This window comes from Pongo abelii, chromosome Y, assembly GCF_028885655.2.
Source record: "Pongo abelii isolate AG06213 chromosome Y, NHGRI_mPonAbe1-v2.0_pri, whole genome shotgun sequence".
NCBI classification, from domain to species: domain Eukaryota; kingdom Metazoa; phylum Chordata; class Mammalia; order Primates; family Hominidae; genus Pongo; species Pongo abelii.
This window is the reverse complement of record NC_072009.2, coordinates 1,907,611-1,924,607: the sequence shown is the minus strand read 5'-3', so window position 1 is coordinate 1,924,607 and position 16,997 is coordinate 1,907,611. Positions and strand designations below refer to the sequence as shown.

At 50.0% G+C, this 16,997-nt stretch overlaps 1 protein-coding gene across 1 annotated transcript in view; it reads left to right on the top strand.

Annotated features, from left to right (window-relative positions):
* Positions 1–16,997, top strand: part of DHRSX (dehydrogenase/reductase X-linked) — a 273,895-nt gene that overhangs the window by 219,002 nt on the left and 37,896 nt on the right. Inside the window, exon 5 of the mRNA XM_054545430.2 lies at positions 4,780–4,987. Coding sequence (XP_054401405.1) covers positions 4,780–4,987 — 208 coding nt within the window. The remainder of the gene's footprint in view (positions 1–4,779; positions 4,988–16,997) is intronic.

Below are 16,997 nucleotides of genomic sequence, written 5' to 3'. Positions count from 1 at the left end.
CTTAGGTTGATTCCGTATGTTTGCAATTGTGAGTTGTGCTGCAAGAAACAGACAGATGCAGGTATTTTTGTTTTCTTTTGTTTTGTTTGATTATTTAATTAATTTATTTATCTGTTTTTGAGATGGAGTCTCGCTCTGTCACCGAGGCTGGAGTGCAGTGGTGCAATCTCGGCTCACTGCAACCTCCGCCTCCTGGGTTCAAGCAATTCTTCTACCTCAATGTTCCAAGTAGCTGGGGTTACAGGTACGTGCCACCACGCCTGGCTAATTTTTTTATTTTTAGCAGAGACGGGGTTTCGCCATGTTGCCCAGGCTGCTCTCGAACTCCTGGCCTCAGGTGATCCGCCTGCCTCAGCCTCCCAAAGTGCTGGGATGACAGGCGTGAGCCACCATGCCTGGCCTGCAGGTGTCTTTTTGATATAAGGACTTGTTTTCCTTTGGGTAGATACCCAGGAGTGGGATTGCTGGATCGAGCGAATGATCTGCTTTTAGTTCTTTGAGAGGAACATCCGTGCTGTTTTCTATACAGCTTGTACGAATTCACTTTCTTTCAGGGCACAGGAATGTGGGCAGTTCTGCCTGGGGGTCTCCTGTGAGGCTACAGCTGGGGCTGACTTTATCTGAAGGCTTGACCTGGTTGGATGTCCAGGATAGCTTTCTCTGGTGGCGGGAAGCTGGTACAGCCTGTCACCTGCGCTTAGCTGGGAGGGCCGACAAGAACAGGTACCTGTGGACTCTCCAGAATGTCAGGCTGAAGGTGCTCAGCCTCCTTAAGCCAAAGCTGGCTCCTCCCAGACTCACCATTCCCAAGAACCAAGCAGGGGCCACGTGACTTTATCGACCCAACTTTGGTAGTCACACAGTGTTTACACCACTGTGGCATTCTACGAAAGAGTTAACAGGAAAGTTAATGAGCATGGCCGAGATTCAAGGGAAGGGGCATAGACTCTAGCTCCCAAGGAGACGAGTGTCAAAAGAATTTGCAGGCCTGCTTTACAGTGCCCTGAAGCTGCCTTTCAAACGACGCAAGCATAAGCCAGGTGTTCATGATGAGCTCGTCTCTCCTAAGCTGGGAATTTACGACAGCTCAGGCACGGATTGAGCTGTGTGTCTCCAGATTCTTCACATCAGATATGAGGAAAACGGCGTCGTGAAAGACATGTTTATAGTTCATCAAGTGCAAAGCTTCCCGTCCACCCACAGCAACCTATTCTGGTGTTTTTGTTTTTTTGTTACTGGTTTTTGTTTGTTTTTGAGACGGAGTCTCACTCTTTCGCCCAGGCTGGAGTGCAGTGTGGTGTGATCTTGGCTCACTACAACCTCTGCCTCCCAGGTTCAAGCGATTCTCCTGCCTCAGCCTCCCGAGTAGCTGGGATTACAGGCGCCCGCCACCATGCCCAGCTAGTTTTGTATTTTTAGTAGAGACGGGGTTTCTCCATGTTGGCCAACCTGGTCTCGAACTCCTGACCTCAACTGATCCGTCCGCTTTACCCTCCAAAAGTGCTGGGAGGATTAGAGGCATGACCCACCCAGCTGGGCTTTTTTTCTGGATAACTCCTGAGGTGAATTCTGACATGCTTCTCAGAAGTGTTTTGTTAGATGGGCTTTGAGGACTGTAGGAGTGTTGAATGTACATTTTGTTGAATGTTTAATATACGTGTGTCTTGTGGACTGATTGATACTGGACCCTGATTGATATTGGATCCCTCCCAGTTGGTTTATACTCCTGATGTTTTACAGGCATAAGCTCAGGGAATAAATTCTCCGTATCCTGGAAGTTTTTTTGAAAGCTACATATTCACGTAGGAGGGGGAAGCACTGAGTCTGGCCGGAAAGTGTGTGCAGGTGAGAAGCAAGGACTGCACCTGAACTGTCTGCTCATTTCTCCCTGAGGATTTCAGCACGCCACAGGCCTGGAATGGCCTGGCGGCCCCTCTCCCTTGCCACCATTCTTTGTGAGTGTGTGTCTGGAATGTATTCCTTCTTGTGGGTGCTTGGTGTCGCTGACTTCAAGAATGAAGCCGCGGACCCTTGCGGTGAGTGTTAGGGCTCTTAAAGATGGCGTGTCCCGAGTTTGTTCCTTCAGATGTTCAGATGTGTCTGGAGTTTCTTCCTTCTGGTGGGTTCACGGTCTCACTGACTTCAGGAGTAAAGCCACAGACCTTGGCAGTGAGTCTTACAGCTCATACAGGTAGTGTGGACCCAAAGAGTTAGCAGCAGCAAGATTCATTGTGAAGAGTGAAAGAACAAAGTTTCCACAAGGTGGAAGGGGACCCAAGCTGGCTCTGGTGGCCAGCTTTTTATTCCCTTATTTCACCCCGCCCACATCCTGCTGATTGGTCCATTTTACAGAGCGCTGATTGGTCCATTTTACAGAGCGCTGATTGGTCCATTTTACAGAGTGCTGACTGGTCCATTTTAGAGCGCTGATTGGTGCCTTTACAATTCTTTAGCTAGACAGAAAAGGTCTCCAAGTCTCCACTCGACCCAGGAAGTCCAGCTGGCTTCACGTCTCAAAAGCAGCAATCGACCTCCATCCACGTTTAGTTTTTTATTTCCCCCTTGCTGTACCCAAAGCACTGTGGAGGCTACAGCCAGAATAAGACGTTGGTTTTTCCTCAAGGACCTCACAATTGTCAAGCCTCCACTGGGGCCAGGGACGTGTGGGGCCAGGGACGTGTAGAGCCGTGGGACCCACTGCTGCGTCTTCTGTGGGCCATCCGTGCAATGGGGCATCCAGTGCGGCCTGTGCATCCACAGTTTTGAAAGGCGGATTCAAGAGGCTGTAAAACAGGCCTGCAAGTTCTTTTCACACTCGTCTCTTCGGGAGCTGGAGTCCCTGCTCCCTCTCTTGGATCTCGGCTGGCCTCATTAACTGTCTCGTAACTCCTAGAAAATGGGCAGCGGTGACAACTCTGTAGGAGTTCCAAAGTTGGGTTGATAAGGCCACGTGGCTCCTGCTTGGTTCTTGAGAATGCTGAGTCTGGGAGGAGCCAGCTTTGGTTTATGAGTGTTCATAAAATACAATTGGAAAGCTTGTGTACACAAACACAGGCATGTACACAAATGCACACACATCAAAAATTTATAGGGAAATAGGTCCATGTACAGAGGCACAAATACATGCAGATAATACACACAAAAGCAAGCGCATATAGAAATGCATATACCTCAAAAAATGTATACACCTACAGATACACCTCTACATATACAAACACACAGAGAAATACTAGACCTACGTATATGTATAGATAGCTCCATATAAAATACACGCAAACACAAGTACGTAGACGTGCTTGTATTTGCATGTACAATTTACGTGTAGATAGATACAGGATTCCAGGTACATATATAACATGCCTGTGTATACACATCTACGTTATCCATGTGCATACAAATACATATATACATTGGCATTAATATCCAAGCAAACTGGTCTGCTCTAAGTAGAAGGCAATATGGTTCGTGCATGTTTCTAGGACAAATCACCTTTGAGGTCAGGCCCCCACAGCAAGGACTTCAGGGCAGGCGCTCAGCCGGGCTTGGCCTGACAGGGGTGGGGGTGTTCTGTGTCTGGCAGATAGAACGTGTCAAGCACAGAACCTGCAGTGATGATGATGTCTATAGAATGATGACCCACAGGGCTGCCCTGTGGTCTAGGGGTAAGGACAGGCCATGTTTATACTGAGGTCAGTATTTCTCAAAGGACATCTGAGCAATTTGTTTGTGGGATACTCAGTGAAGAAGGGGTGCCATAGCAGCTATTCTTGTCCAGAATTCTGGGAGGAGACAGGATTTCTGTTGCCCAGGCTGGGGTGCAGTAGCACAATCTCGGCTCACTGCAACCTCCACCTCTTGGGCTCAATCCTCCCGCCTCAGCCTCCCCGAGTAGCTGAGACTACAGGCATGCACCACCACACCCAGCTAATTTTTTGTATTTTTGGTAAAGACGGAGTTTCACTGTGGTGCACAGCCTGGTCTCGAACTCCTGACGTCAAGCAGTCTGCCCTACTCACCTACCCAAAGGCTGGGATTACATGTATGAGCCACCACACCCAGCCGCCCAGAATAATTAATTGTCCAGGGGACTCCGTTTGGTGACTTGGATGATTCTCACTCTCTTGTGTGTGTTGCTGTGTTATCATTGTGGTTATTATTTTTGTTTTCCTTTTTTTTTTTTTTTTTTGAGACGGAGTCTCGCTCTGTCGCCAGGCTGGAGTGCAATGGCACGATCTCGGCTCACTGCAACCTCCGCCTCCCAGGAAGTGATTCTCCTGCCTCAGCCTCCTAAGTAGCTGGAACTACAGGACCCTGCCTGCAAACCTGGCTAATTTTTGTATTTTTACTAGAGACAGGGGTTTCACCATGTTGGGCAGGCTGGTCTTGAACTCCTGACCTCAGATGATCCGCCTGCCTTGGCCTCCCAAAGTGCTGGGATGACAGGCATGAACTTCAGACCTCAGGTGATCCACCCGCCTCAGCCTCCCAAAGTGCTGGGATGACAGGCGTGAGCCACCGCGTCCGACTTGTGGTTATTATTTTTAAACTCAAGGCACAGAGGTGCAGAGACAGAAGGCAGGAAGGGACTTCAGTGATCTTCTAGAATCTTCTCCATCACACCTAAAGCAGGAAACAGAGGCCCAGGAGGAAGACATGGCCGCCACCTCTACACACCACCCTCCGATATCCTGGGCCATTTGCGCATCTCGGGAATCCGTCTGTGGGATTTCTCCACTGTCTTCCCCAGTCTAACTCCTTCTAATATTCTCTTTTGTCCAGCTGGGGTGATGATGGTCCCTCAGAGGAAAACCAGAGATGGATTCGAAGAACATTTCGGCCTGAACTACCTGGGGCACTTCCTGCTGACCAACCTTCTCCTGGATACGCTGAGAGAGTCTGGGTCCCCTGGCCACTGTGCGAGGGTGGTCACCATCTCCTCTGCCACCCATTACGTTGCTGAGCTGAACATGGACGACCTTCAGAGCAGGTGGGTGCACCCTGTGAATAATCATAACAGCATCTCAGGTGAGTTAAAGGTTATTCATCTGCCTCTGTCTGTGGGGTGCAGCACTCCCTGCATCTACTGGACACTGGTGCCCTGGGGACAGTGCTCCCTGCATCTGCTGGACACTGGTGCTCTGGGGACAGTGCTCCCTGCGTCTGCTGGACACTGGTGCTCTGGGGACAGTGCTCCCTGCGTCTGCTGGACACTGGTGCTCTGGGGACAGTGCTCCCTGCGTCTGCTGGACACTGGTGCTCTGGGGACAGTGCTCCCTGCGTCTGCTGGACACTGGTGCTCTGGGGACAGTGCTCCCTGCGTCTGCTGGACACTGGTGCTCTGGGGACAGTGCTCCCTGCGTCTGCTGGACACTGGTGCTCTGGGGACAGTGCTCCCTGCGTCTGCTGAGCACTGGTGCTCTGGGGACAGTGCTCCCTGCGTCTGCTGAGCACTGGTGCTCTGGGGACAGTGCTCCCTGCGTCTGCTGAGCACTGGTGCTCTGGGGAGAGTGCTCCCTGCGTCTGCTAGACACTGGCGCTCTGGAGACCGTGCTCCCTGCGTCTGCTAGACACTGGTGCTCTGGGGACAGTGCTCCCTTCGTCTGCTAGACACTGGTGCTCTGGGGACAGTGCTCCCTGCGTCTGCTGAGCACTGGTGCTCTGGGGACAGTGCTCCCTGCGTCTGCTGAGCATTGGTGCTCTGGGGACAGTGCTCCCTGTGTCTGCCGAGTACTGGTGGTCTGGGGACAGTGCTCCCTGCGTCTGCTGGACACTGGTGCTCTGGGTACAGTGCTCCCTGTATGTGCTGGGCACAGGTGCTCTGGGCATGGTGCTGTCTGCGTCTGCTGGACACAGGTGCTCTGGGCACGGTGCTTCCTGCATCTGCTGGACACGGGTGCTCTGGGCACACTGCTCCCTGTGTCTGCTGGGCACACATGCTCTGGAAATGGTGCTCCCTGCATCTGCTGGGCACAGGTGCTCCTGGCGCGGTGCTGTGGGATATGTACATCCCCAGCCATTTGCTGTCCTTGGGCAGCTTAGCAATGTGCCATGGTATCGTTACTTTATTTTTTAGAAGGGACAAGAAACACAGAGGTCAGACATAGAAAAGGATAACAGATATATTTAAACGTTCTCTTGTGCCCCCATGGGAATGTCAGGCAGTACATCTGCAGGCAGCATTGGTGTGGACTCCGGTCGACACGCAATGTACTGTCTGTCCATCAACAGGTCTCTCTTGTGAATTCCTCCTAACTCCGCCTTAAGGATAAAAACGATTCCTCTATGGGAATAATCATCTTTGTTTAAGCTGATAGAAGAAAAATTCCAGCAGACCGGGTGTGGTGGCTCACGCCTGTCATCCCAGCAGTTTGGGAGGCCGAGGCAGGTAGATCACGAGGTCAGGAGATCGAGACCATCCTGACCAACATGGTGAAACCCCGTCTCTATTAAAAATACAAAATTAGCCGGGCATGGTGGTGGACACCTGTAATCCCAGCTACCCGGGAGGCTGAGGCAGGAGAATTGCTTGAACCCGGGAGGCGGAGGTTGTGGTGAGCCAAGATCGCGCCACTGCACTCCAGCCTAAATAACAACAGCAAAACTCTGTCTCAAAAAAAAAAACGAAAAAGAAAAAAGAAAAATTCCATAGTTTGGGTGGCTTATAAACAATGCACATTTATGTTTCACAATTCTGGAGGCTGGAAGTCCAAGATCAAAGTGTGCCAGGGTCTGGCGAGAACCCGCTTCCTGGTTCACAGATGGCACCTTCTCACTGTGTTGTCAGGCAGTGGAAGGGGCGAGGGAGCTCTCTGGGGTCCCTTTTATAAGTGCACTGATTCCATACTTGAGTCTCCCCCATCGTGACCTCATCACCTCCCAAGGGCCTCACCTCCTAACACCATCTCACTGGGGATGAGGATTTCCACGTAGGAATTTGGAGACAGAGACATCAGAGCACACAGTAGGACTTGCCTTTGAATTTCTCTGCAGCCCTAAGATCACAAAGCGTTAACGCCACGCTCACAAAGACCTGGCTGCTTGGCTGTGCCAGCATCAGATTTTGGGGCCAGACTCTGGAATGTACAGCAAGGTGGGCGCCCTCCCCATCCCCAGGCCCTGGAGTACCCTCAGGACTGCGAGGAGGGTGAGCCCAGGGGCACAGGCCCTGCCAGCTCCTAACAGTTTTCATTTCCCTGCACAGTGAGGGGCAGGATGTAACAAAGGGAGGGCCGCGGGGGCCTCCTAGGATACCTTGGCCCATCTGTTTTGTCGGATTGAGCTCCTGCATCTGTGAGCCTCTCTGCTGAAGGGTGTGGGATGAGGGAGACGGCCTCGATGGGATCCTGCATGAAGTATGAACCCTGCCGGTCGTGGGAGGGAAGGAGCGTGGCTGGCCAGGACTTCATCTTCTCCGGGCAGCTGAGGAAGCACCAGGCTGTGCAGGGAAGGGCGGGTGAGAGGAATGCACGGAGAGCAGGGCCTGTGGCCTGGAGGGGCTGCTTCTCCATCATGGTGCCCTGAGGAAGCAAGGGCATGTGTGCGTGCCTGTGTGTACAGGTGAGGTGTGTGTGCCAATGCGCACAGGTGAGGTGCGTGCATGCCCGTATACACAGGTGAGGTGTGTGTACCCGTGGGCACAGGTGAGGTCTGCGTGCCCATGGATACACGTGAGATGTGCGTGCCTGTGTACACAGGTGAGGTTTGCATGTCCATGTATACAGGTGAGGTGTGTGTGCCCATGTGCACAAGTGAGCTGTGTGTGCCGGTGTGCACAGTTGAGGTGTGTGCCAGTGTGCACAGATAAGGTACATGAGTGCTCGTGTGCACAGGTGAGTGTGCGTGCCAGTGTGCCCAGGTGAGGTGTGTGTGCTACGTGTGCCGGTGTGCACAGTTGAGGTGCGTGCCAGTGTGCACAGATAAGGTACATGAGTGCTCGTGTGCACAGGTGAGTGTGCGTGCCAGTGTGCCCAGGTGAGGTGTGTGTGCTACGTGTGCTGGTGTGCACAGTTGAGGTGCGTGCCAGTGTGCACAGATAAGGTACATGAGTGCTCGTGTGCACAGGTGAGTTGTGTGCACAGGTGAGGTGTGTGTGCTGGCTGGGGCATTTCCTGTTTTTATACCCATGATGACAACACCCAGAGGAAGAAATGCATGTTTCTCAGGCTTCTTCTCAGCTCAGGACTCTCTGCAGGATTGTGTAGCTCTCCTGCCCTGGGCTCCATGCTGAAGGGTGTGCCAGGACCCACTGGCAAGAACAGCCCTGCCATGACTGGCTTCCCTAACTCCAGGCATGAGGCTGGGCTGGGCGCGTGGGGGCCAGCCTTCTGTGATGCCCACTCGGGACTCCACGCATGTGTGTGGTGCCTGCTATATGGGAGGAGGGAACGAGGAGTCTTGGCACAGCCAGCAGCACTTGCTGCAGACACGACTCACTGAGCAAGGCAAGGCATGGGTTGGAGAACCTGGGAAATGTGAGCTGCTTGGCAGGCATTGCCGCTCGCCAAAGACACACAGAACACCCCTTCCTCATACAGCACTGGTGGAGGGCCGCCTGTCTGTTATTTTGAGAGCTCACTTTGAGGTTGATATTGTCGATCAACGCAATCTCTGTTTTATTTACTCACTGTTTTTTTGAGATGGAGTCTCACTCTGTCTCCCAGGCTGGAGTGCAGTGGTGTGATCTCGGCCCACTGCAACCTCCGCCTCCTGGGTTCAAGCAATTCTCCTGCCTCAGCCTCCCGAGTAGCTGAGACTACAGGCATCACCACCATGTCCGGTTAATTTTTTATTTTTAGTAGAGACATGATTTCGCCACGTTGGCCAGGTTGGTCTCGAACTCCTGACCTCAGGTAATCCTCCCGTCTCGGCCTCCCAAAGTGGGTGGATTACAGGCATGAGCCACCGTGCCCAGCCGCGATCTCTGTTTTAAATAATGAAGATAAGCAGATCACATCCAGAACAACCCCACCCAACAGAAATGACAGCTACTTCCTAAACACTTTAGGTGTTACAAAGCAGATTCATGCACTTAATAAGAATTGAGCCTCATTATCACCTAAGAAAGCTGAGGAAGCATGTATTACCAAGTGCGATTAACAAGAGAGTTTTTATTCCTATAAAAACACATATTAAAGAAAGGCTTTGACGGTATTGCTTATATGCCATTAACTATTATTTTATTTTATTTTTTGAAAGAGACAAGTCTCACTCTGTTGCCCAGACTAGAGTGCAGTGGTGCTATCTGGGCTCACTGCAACCTCCGCCTCCTGGGTTCCAATGATTCTCCCACCTCAGCCTCCCGAGTAGCTGGGATCACAGGCATGCACCACCACACCCAGCTAATTTTTGTATTTTTAGTAGAAACGGGGCTTCACCGTGTTGGCCAGGCTGTAATCAAACTCCTGACCTCAAGTGATCTGCCTGCCTTGACCTCACAAAGTGCTGGGATTACACGCATGAGCCACCGCACCCGACCGCCATGAACTCTTATCTGAAGAGTTGTGTCCACATCCTAACTCCGAATATGTATAACTGAGACCTAATTTAGAAATAGGGTCTTTGCAGATGGAATTAAGTGAAGATGAGATCATTAGGGTGGACCCTTAATCCAGTATGATGGGTGGCCTTACCAGAAGTAGAAAATGCCTGGGCACACTGGCTCACGCCTGTCATCCCAGCACTTTGGGAGGCCAAGGTGAGCAGATCACCTGAGGTCAGGAGTTCGAGACCAGCCTGACCAATATGATGAAACCTCCGCTCTACTAAAAACACAAAAAATTAGCCAGGCGTGGTGCTGCGCGCCTGTAATCCCAGGTACTCGGGAGGCTGAGGCAGGAGAATTGCTTAAACCCAGGAGGTGGAGGTTGCAGTGAGCTGAGATCATGCCGTTGCACTCCAGCCTCGGCAACAAGAGCGAAACTCTGTCTCAAAAAAAAAAAAAAAAAAAAGTAGAAAATTTGGAGACAGAGACACAGAGAAGGCCACATGGAGATGGAGGCAGAGACTGGAGTGATGCGGCCACAAACCCAGGGATGCCTGGAGCCCCCAGGAGCTGGGAGAGGCAGGAAGGACCCTCCCCTCTACCCTTACAGATACCCCAGAGTAACATTCAATCCAACATCTAGGCGCCCCATGATCCAGTCAAGTTAACACATAATATTAACTATTCCGACCGCACTCTACATATAAGAAGGGCCCTAAATGGAATGACAGGTGTTCTTGGAAAGAGACTGAAGAGGAGACACAGACACAGAGGAGAAGGCCACGTGGAGATGGAGGCAGAGACTGGAGTGATGCAGCCACAGGGTCAGGGATGCCCGGAGCCCCCAGAAGCTGGGAGAGACAGGAAGGACCCTCCCCTAGAGCCTCTGGAGGGAACTGGATACAATTATAGTGGATTGAATGGTGGTTCACAGATCTGTCCACATCCTAAAGCCCAGAACCTAGAATGAGACCTTATTTGAAAATAAGGAACTTTGCAGGTGTAATTAGTTAGAGATCTAGAGATGACATCATCCTGGAGTAGGGTAGGCCCTAAATCCACTGACAGGTATCCTTCTGAGAGACAGAAGACGAGACAGACACAGAGGAGAAGGACATGTGGACACAGAGGCAGAGACTGCAGTGATCTGACCAGAGGGTCAGGGACGCCCGGAGCCCCCAGAAGCTGGGAAAGGCAGGAAGAGTTCCTGCCCTAGAAGACCATCCAGAGACAGCACAACCCTGACCACTCCTGACTTTCAGACTTCTGGTCTCCAGAAGGCATCCATTCACTGGATGAATTTCTGTGACTTTGAACCATCCAGTCTGTGCTCATTTGTTTGGACAATCCCAGGAAAGTAATACAGATTGCAAAGCAGATCAAGGAACTTCAGAGTCAAAGGGCTTGAGACCCAGAGCCAGCTCAGAGCCGGCTCTAACATTTTTTGTTTATTTATTTGTATTGTATTGTTTTTATTTTATTTTATGTGTATATATATATATATATATATTTTTTTTTTTTTTTTTTTTTGAGACAGAGTCTTACTCTGTCGCCCAGGCTGCAATGCAGTGGTGCGATCTCAGCTCACTGCAACCTCTGCCTCCTGGGTTCAAGTGATTCTCCTGCCTCAGCCTCCCTAGTAGCTGGGATTACAGGCATGCGCCATCACGCCCAGATAATTTTTATATTTTTAGTAGAGACGGGGGTTCACCATGTTGGCCAGGATGCTCTCCATCTCCTGACCTCGTGATCCTCCCGCCTCGGCCTCCCAACGTGCTGGGATTACAGGCGTGAGCCACTGCGCCCAGCCACTTCCCCCTATTTTTTCGAGACTTACAATTCAACTTACACTGCTTTTCTTTTCCTGTTCTCCTCTTTTGCTTCGCCAGTTTGATTATGTAAAATAAATATTGATGACAGGCATTCACCTGAGCCACGTTTCATTTCTGTGTGATTCCTCTGCAGAGGATAATGAGAGAGTGTTAACAGATGCCTTCTCTGAGCTTTCTGGAAACTGTTCTTTGTTGACGGCACTGACTCTTTCCAAATAGGCCCCTTTTTCATCGTTCATAGCTTAGGAGTGACCTCTTAAAGGAGAGAACATTGCTTTGCTGGGGCTGCCATAATAAAATACCACGGACCCAGTGGCTTAAACAGCAGACATTGATCCTCCCACAGTCCTGGAGGCTGGAAGTTCCAGATCAAGGTGTGAGCGTGGCTGACTCCTCCTTAGGCCTCTCTCCTTGGGTTGTAGACACTGTCTTCTCCCTGTGTCCTCATAGGATCATCCCTCTGTGTGTGTCTGTGTCCTCATCGCCTCTCTTATGAGGTGTCTTAGTGCATTTCAGGCTGCTATCACAGAATACCATAGACTGGGTGACTTACAAACAACAGACATTGATTCTCCTACAGTCCTGGAGGCTGGAAGTCTGAGATCCAGGTATGGGCAGGGCTGGTTCCTCCTGAGGCCTCTCTCCTGGGCTTGTAGACGCCGTCTTCTCTCTGTGTCCTCACAGGGTCGTCCCTCTGTGTGTGTCTGTGTCCTCATCTCCTCCTGTTATGAGGTGTCTTAGCCCATTTCAGGCTGCTATAACAGAATACCATAGACCGGGTAGGTTATAAACAGCAGACATTATTCTCTTACAGTGCTGGATGCTAGAAGTTTGAGATCCAGGTATGGGCAGGGCTGGTTCCTCCTGAGGCCTCTCTCCTGGGCTTGTAGACGCCGTCTTCTCCCTGTGTCCTCACAGGGTCGTCCCTCTGTGTGTGTCTGTGTCCTCATCTCCTCCTGTTATGAGGTGTCTTAGCCCATTTCAGGCTGCTATAACAGAATACCATAGACCGGGTAGGTTATAAACAGCAGACATTATTCTCTTACAGTGCTGGATGCTAGAAGTTTGAGATCCAGGTATGGGCAGGGCTGGTTCCTCCTGAGGCCTCTCTCCTGGGCTTGTAGACGCCGTCTTCTCCCTGTGTCCTCACAGGGTCGTCCCTCTGTGTATGTCTATGTCCTCATCTCCTCTTCTTATGCAGTGCCTTACTCCATCTCAGGCTGCTATCACAGAATACCATGGACTGTGTAGCTTATAACAGCAGACATTGATTCTTCCACAGTCCTGGAGGCTGGGAGTCTGAGATCAAGGTGTGATCAGGGTTGGTTCCTCCTCAGGCCTCTCTCCTGGGCTTGGAGATGTCATCATCGCCCTGTGTCCTCACTTGGTTGTCCCTCTGGGTATGTCTGTGTCCTCATCTACTCTTCTTATAAAGACCTCAGTCCTATTGGATCAGGACCTACCCTAGTGACCTCATTTTACCTGAATCACCTCTTTAAAGACCCCATCTCCAGCTGGGTGCGGTGGCTCATGCCTGTAATCCCAGCACTTTGGGAGGAGGGTGAGGTGGACGGATCACCTGAGGTCAGGAGTTCAAGACCAGCCTGGACAACATGGTGAAACCCCGTCTCTACTTAAAAAATACAAAATTAGCCAAGCGTCGTGGCAGGTGCCTGTAATCCCAGCTACTAGGGAGGCTGAGGCAGGAGAATCGCTTGAACCCAGGAGGCAGAGGTTGCAGTGAGCCAAGATTGCACCATTGCACTCCAGCCTTGGTGACAAGAGCAAAACTGTCTCGAAATAAATAAATAAATAAAATAAAAGGACCCTATCTCTAAATAAGGTCATCTTTCCGAGGTCCTCAGAGTTAGAACTTCATAGGAATCTGGGGAGACATAATTCAGTCCAGGAGATACGCCCAGGTCCCCTTGGTAGAATAGAACATGCCTCAGCCAGCGTCTTCTGCGTTACTATAAGAGGAGCCCCTAGATGACCAGATGGTGGTAGGACAGCCAGGTATTCCCAGTCAGGTGCAGTTGCCTGGATGTGTGTTCCCTGAATTATTGTGCATTGGGTCATCTGGCCGACCAGCTTCAGCTTCCTTGGTTAGCTCCATCTCCATCTCCCTGATTTTTCTGTTCTTATGTCACCCCTGCGTCACATATGACTGAAGTTCAGTAAATATACGGTGAGTGGGCCGGGCATGGTGGCTCAAGCCTGTCATCCCAGCACTTCGGGAGGCCAAGGCGGGTGGATCACAAGGTCAGGAGTTCAAGACCAGCCTGGCCAACATGGAGAAACCCCATCTCTACTAAAAATACAAAAATTAGCTGGGCGTGGTGGCGCACACCTGTAATCCCAGCTACTCAGGAGGCTGAGGCAGGAGAATTGCTTCAACTGGGACTTGAAAGGCGGAGGTTGCAGTGAGCCTAGATTGCGCCACTGCACTCCAGCCTGGGCTACAAAGCAAAATTCTGTCTCAAAAAAGAAAAAAAAGAAATGAAGATGCTCCCATTCTCAGACCATCCTCCAGATCTGCTAAACCTGAAGTTTGGAGAGCAGGGGTTGGCAAGGAGAAGGTCTTTGGAGAATTCTGAGGCATGCTAAAATATGAGAACCACTTGAATTTAAAATATACTGCTTTTTTTTGGTATGAAAGATGTGGTTCTTGGCTTTTGCCTGATATAATCATTGCCAGTAATTAGTGTTAATTGCCAAGATTGATTTACTGGCTTGGAAAATCCAAGACTTTTTACGCATGAGAGAACCTGTCTCCTCAACTTGGCTGTACCGAACTATCCCCATGGTGAAATAAATTTCAATGGAAAGCACTTTGGGAGGCCGAGGCGGGCGGATCACCTGAGGTCAGGAGTTCGAGACCAGCCTGGTCAACATGGCAAAACCCCGTCTCTACTAAAAATACAAAAGTTAGCCAGGCATGGTGGCATGTGCCTGTAATCTCAGCTACTTAGGAGGCTGAAGCAGGAGAATTGCTTGAACCCGGGAGGGGGAGGTTGCAGTGGGCCAAGATCATGCTGCTGCACTCCAGCCCAGCCCAGTCTGCACTCCAGAGCAAGACTCCCTCTCAAAAAAAGAAAAAAAGGGCAGGCACAGTGGCTTATGTCTGTAATCCCAGCACTTCGGGAGGCTGAGAGGGGTGGATTGCGAGGTCAGGAGATCAAGACCATCCTGGCCAACATGGTGAAACCCCGTCTCTACTAAAATATAAAAAATTAGCCAGGCGTGGTGGCATGTCCCTGTAGTCCCAGCTACTGGGGAGGCTGAGGCAGGAGAATTGCTTGAACCGGGAAGGTGGAGGTTGCAATGAGCCGAGATCGCGCCACTGCACCCCAGCCTGGAGACAAAAAAAAAAAAAAAAAAAAAAAAGAGGGACACATACCTTCCAAAATTATTTTCTATTCTTTAAGATTTCTTCCTGTGAGACCTTTAAATTTGTTTTGTTTTATTTTATTTTATTTTATTTGAGACAGAGTTTCGCTCTTGTCACCCAGGCATCCAGGCTGGAGTGCAGTGGCGCAATCTCAGCTCACTACAGCCTCTGCCTCCTGGGTTCAAGTGAGTCTCCTGTCTCAGCCTCCCAAGTAGCTGGGACTACAGGCACCGCCACCACACCTGCCTGATTTTTGTATTTTTTGGTAGAGCCGGGTTTTCACCATGTTGGTCAGGCTGGTCTCGAACTCCTAACCTCAAATGATCTGCCCACTTTGACTTCCCAATGTGCTGGGATTACAGGCGTGACCCACCGTGCCTGGCCATGATAGATTCTTTACCTATTTAAGAAATTCTTTATTTCCCTCTGATATTCCTCAGTCATGGAGGTGTTATAGGCATGGGCGTGCCTCACCGTGAACATGGCTGTCTTGGTTTGAGTTTCTCAACTTATGTAACTTTGGGTGACTTCTTCATTATTTTATTCCTAACCATGTATTCACATCCTGTGAAATCATCCTGTATAGACTGTAAGTTGTGTCACATGTGTTTTGAGTGTGGTATCCCATCTCGATTTGGATTTCACTCAAGGTTTCACATGTTCCCCCTGTGTTCTGAGATACGTCGGACAGCTGACACACTCACTTTGTGTCTATGAGCAAAAGTATCAGGGTGTTTGGATGCAGCTGGAATTCACAAGATACCTTCAATGTCCTGGGTTGTTTTGGTTGTTTTCTCTTAGCGGAAAAAGTCAAAGACCTCTCTTTGAGATCGAGACCATCCAGGCCAATGTGGTAAAACCCCGTCTCTACTAAAAATACAAAAATTACCTGGGCGTGGTAACGGGTGGCTGTAGTCCCAGCTACTCGGGAGGCTGAGGCAGGAGAACCACTTGAACCCGGGAGGTGGAAGTTGCAGCAAGCCAAGATCATAGCACTGTACTCCAGCCCAGCCTGGGCAACAGAGCAAGACTCCCTCTCAAAAAAAAAAAAAAAAAAAAAGGGCAGGCACAGTGGCTCACACTTGTAATCCCAACACTATGGGAGGCCTAGGGGGGCGGATCACAAGGTCAGGAGATCAAGACCATCCTGGACAACGTGGTGAAACCCCATCTGTACTAAAAATACAAAAATTAGCTGGGTGCGGTGGCGGGCACCTGTAGTCTCAGCTACTTGGAAGGCTAAGACAGGAGAATCACTTGAACCTGGGAGGCAGAGGTTGCAGTGAGCTGAGATTGCACCGCTGCACTCCACCCTAGCAACAGAGCGAGACACTGTCTCAAAAAAAAAAAAAAAAGACCTCTCTTTATTCACAGTATTTTCTGAGTTCCTGGTGGGCGGATCGTTATCAAGAATATTAAATGTAGATAATAGTTATCAAGAATATGAAACGTAGATATCCTAGAAAGAATGTAATGGAGTTGTTTGTACTGCCAAAGGAAAAATTCAATTTAGACATGAAGGATTGTTATAATACTTATAAATGTATTGGATGCCACCCATACTTGCTCATTAAAACAGTGATTGTCATCAGGTTTAATGATCACTGGAAAAATAGCTCCAGTCAACTAGGTTATGAGCAGTCGATTGAGTTTCTGTAATTGCATTGGCAATTTGATTATGCATCAATGTCCTGCAATGGAAATACGTTGCAATGCAACGGATTCATAGGAAGTTAACATAAAAACTCAATTGTCTTTGCTTCTACACAAGTACTTCTCAAAGTGGATAAATAATCAATGCAAAAACTGCCTGTTGATCCATATAAAAGGACACCGCCTACGGAGACTGGCTGTTGGGACACCGAGATATGACACGTTTACATCCTACAGTATCCATCACAATAACTTATAAAGGGCTCCTTTCTTTTTTTTTTTTTTTTGAGACAGAGTCTTGCTTTGTTGCCTAGGCTGGAGTGCAGCGGCGTGATCTCGGCTCACTGCAAGCTCCGCCTCCCGGGTTCACACCATTCTTCTGCCTCAACCTCCCGAGTAGCTGCGACTACAGGCGCCGGCCACCACGCCTGGCTAATTTTTTTGTATTTTTAGTAGAGATGGGGTTTCACTGTGTTAGCGAGGATGGTCTCGATACTCTGACCTCATGATCCGCCTGCCTCGGCCTCCCAAAGTGCTGGGATTACAGGCGTCAGCTATCGCGCCTGGTCTCATAAACACTCAAAAGTATGTTCAGTCGTCACGATTTTTAATAACAAGAAGAGAGTAATGCTTTATATAA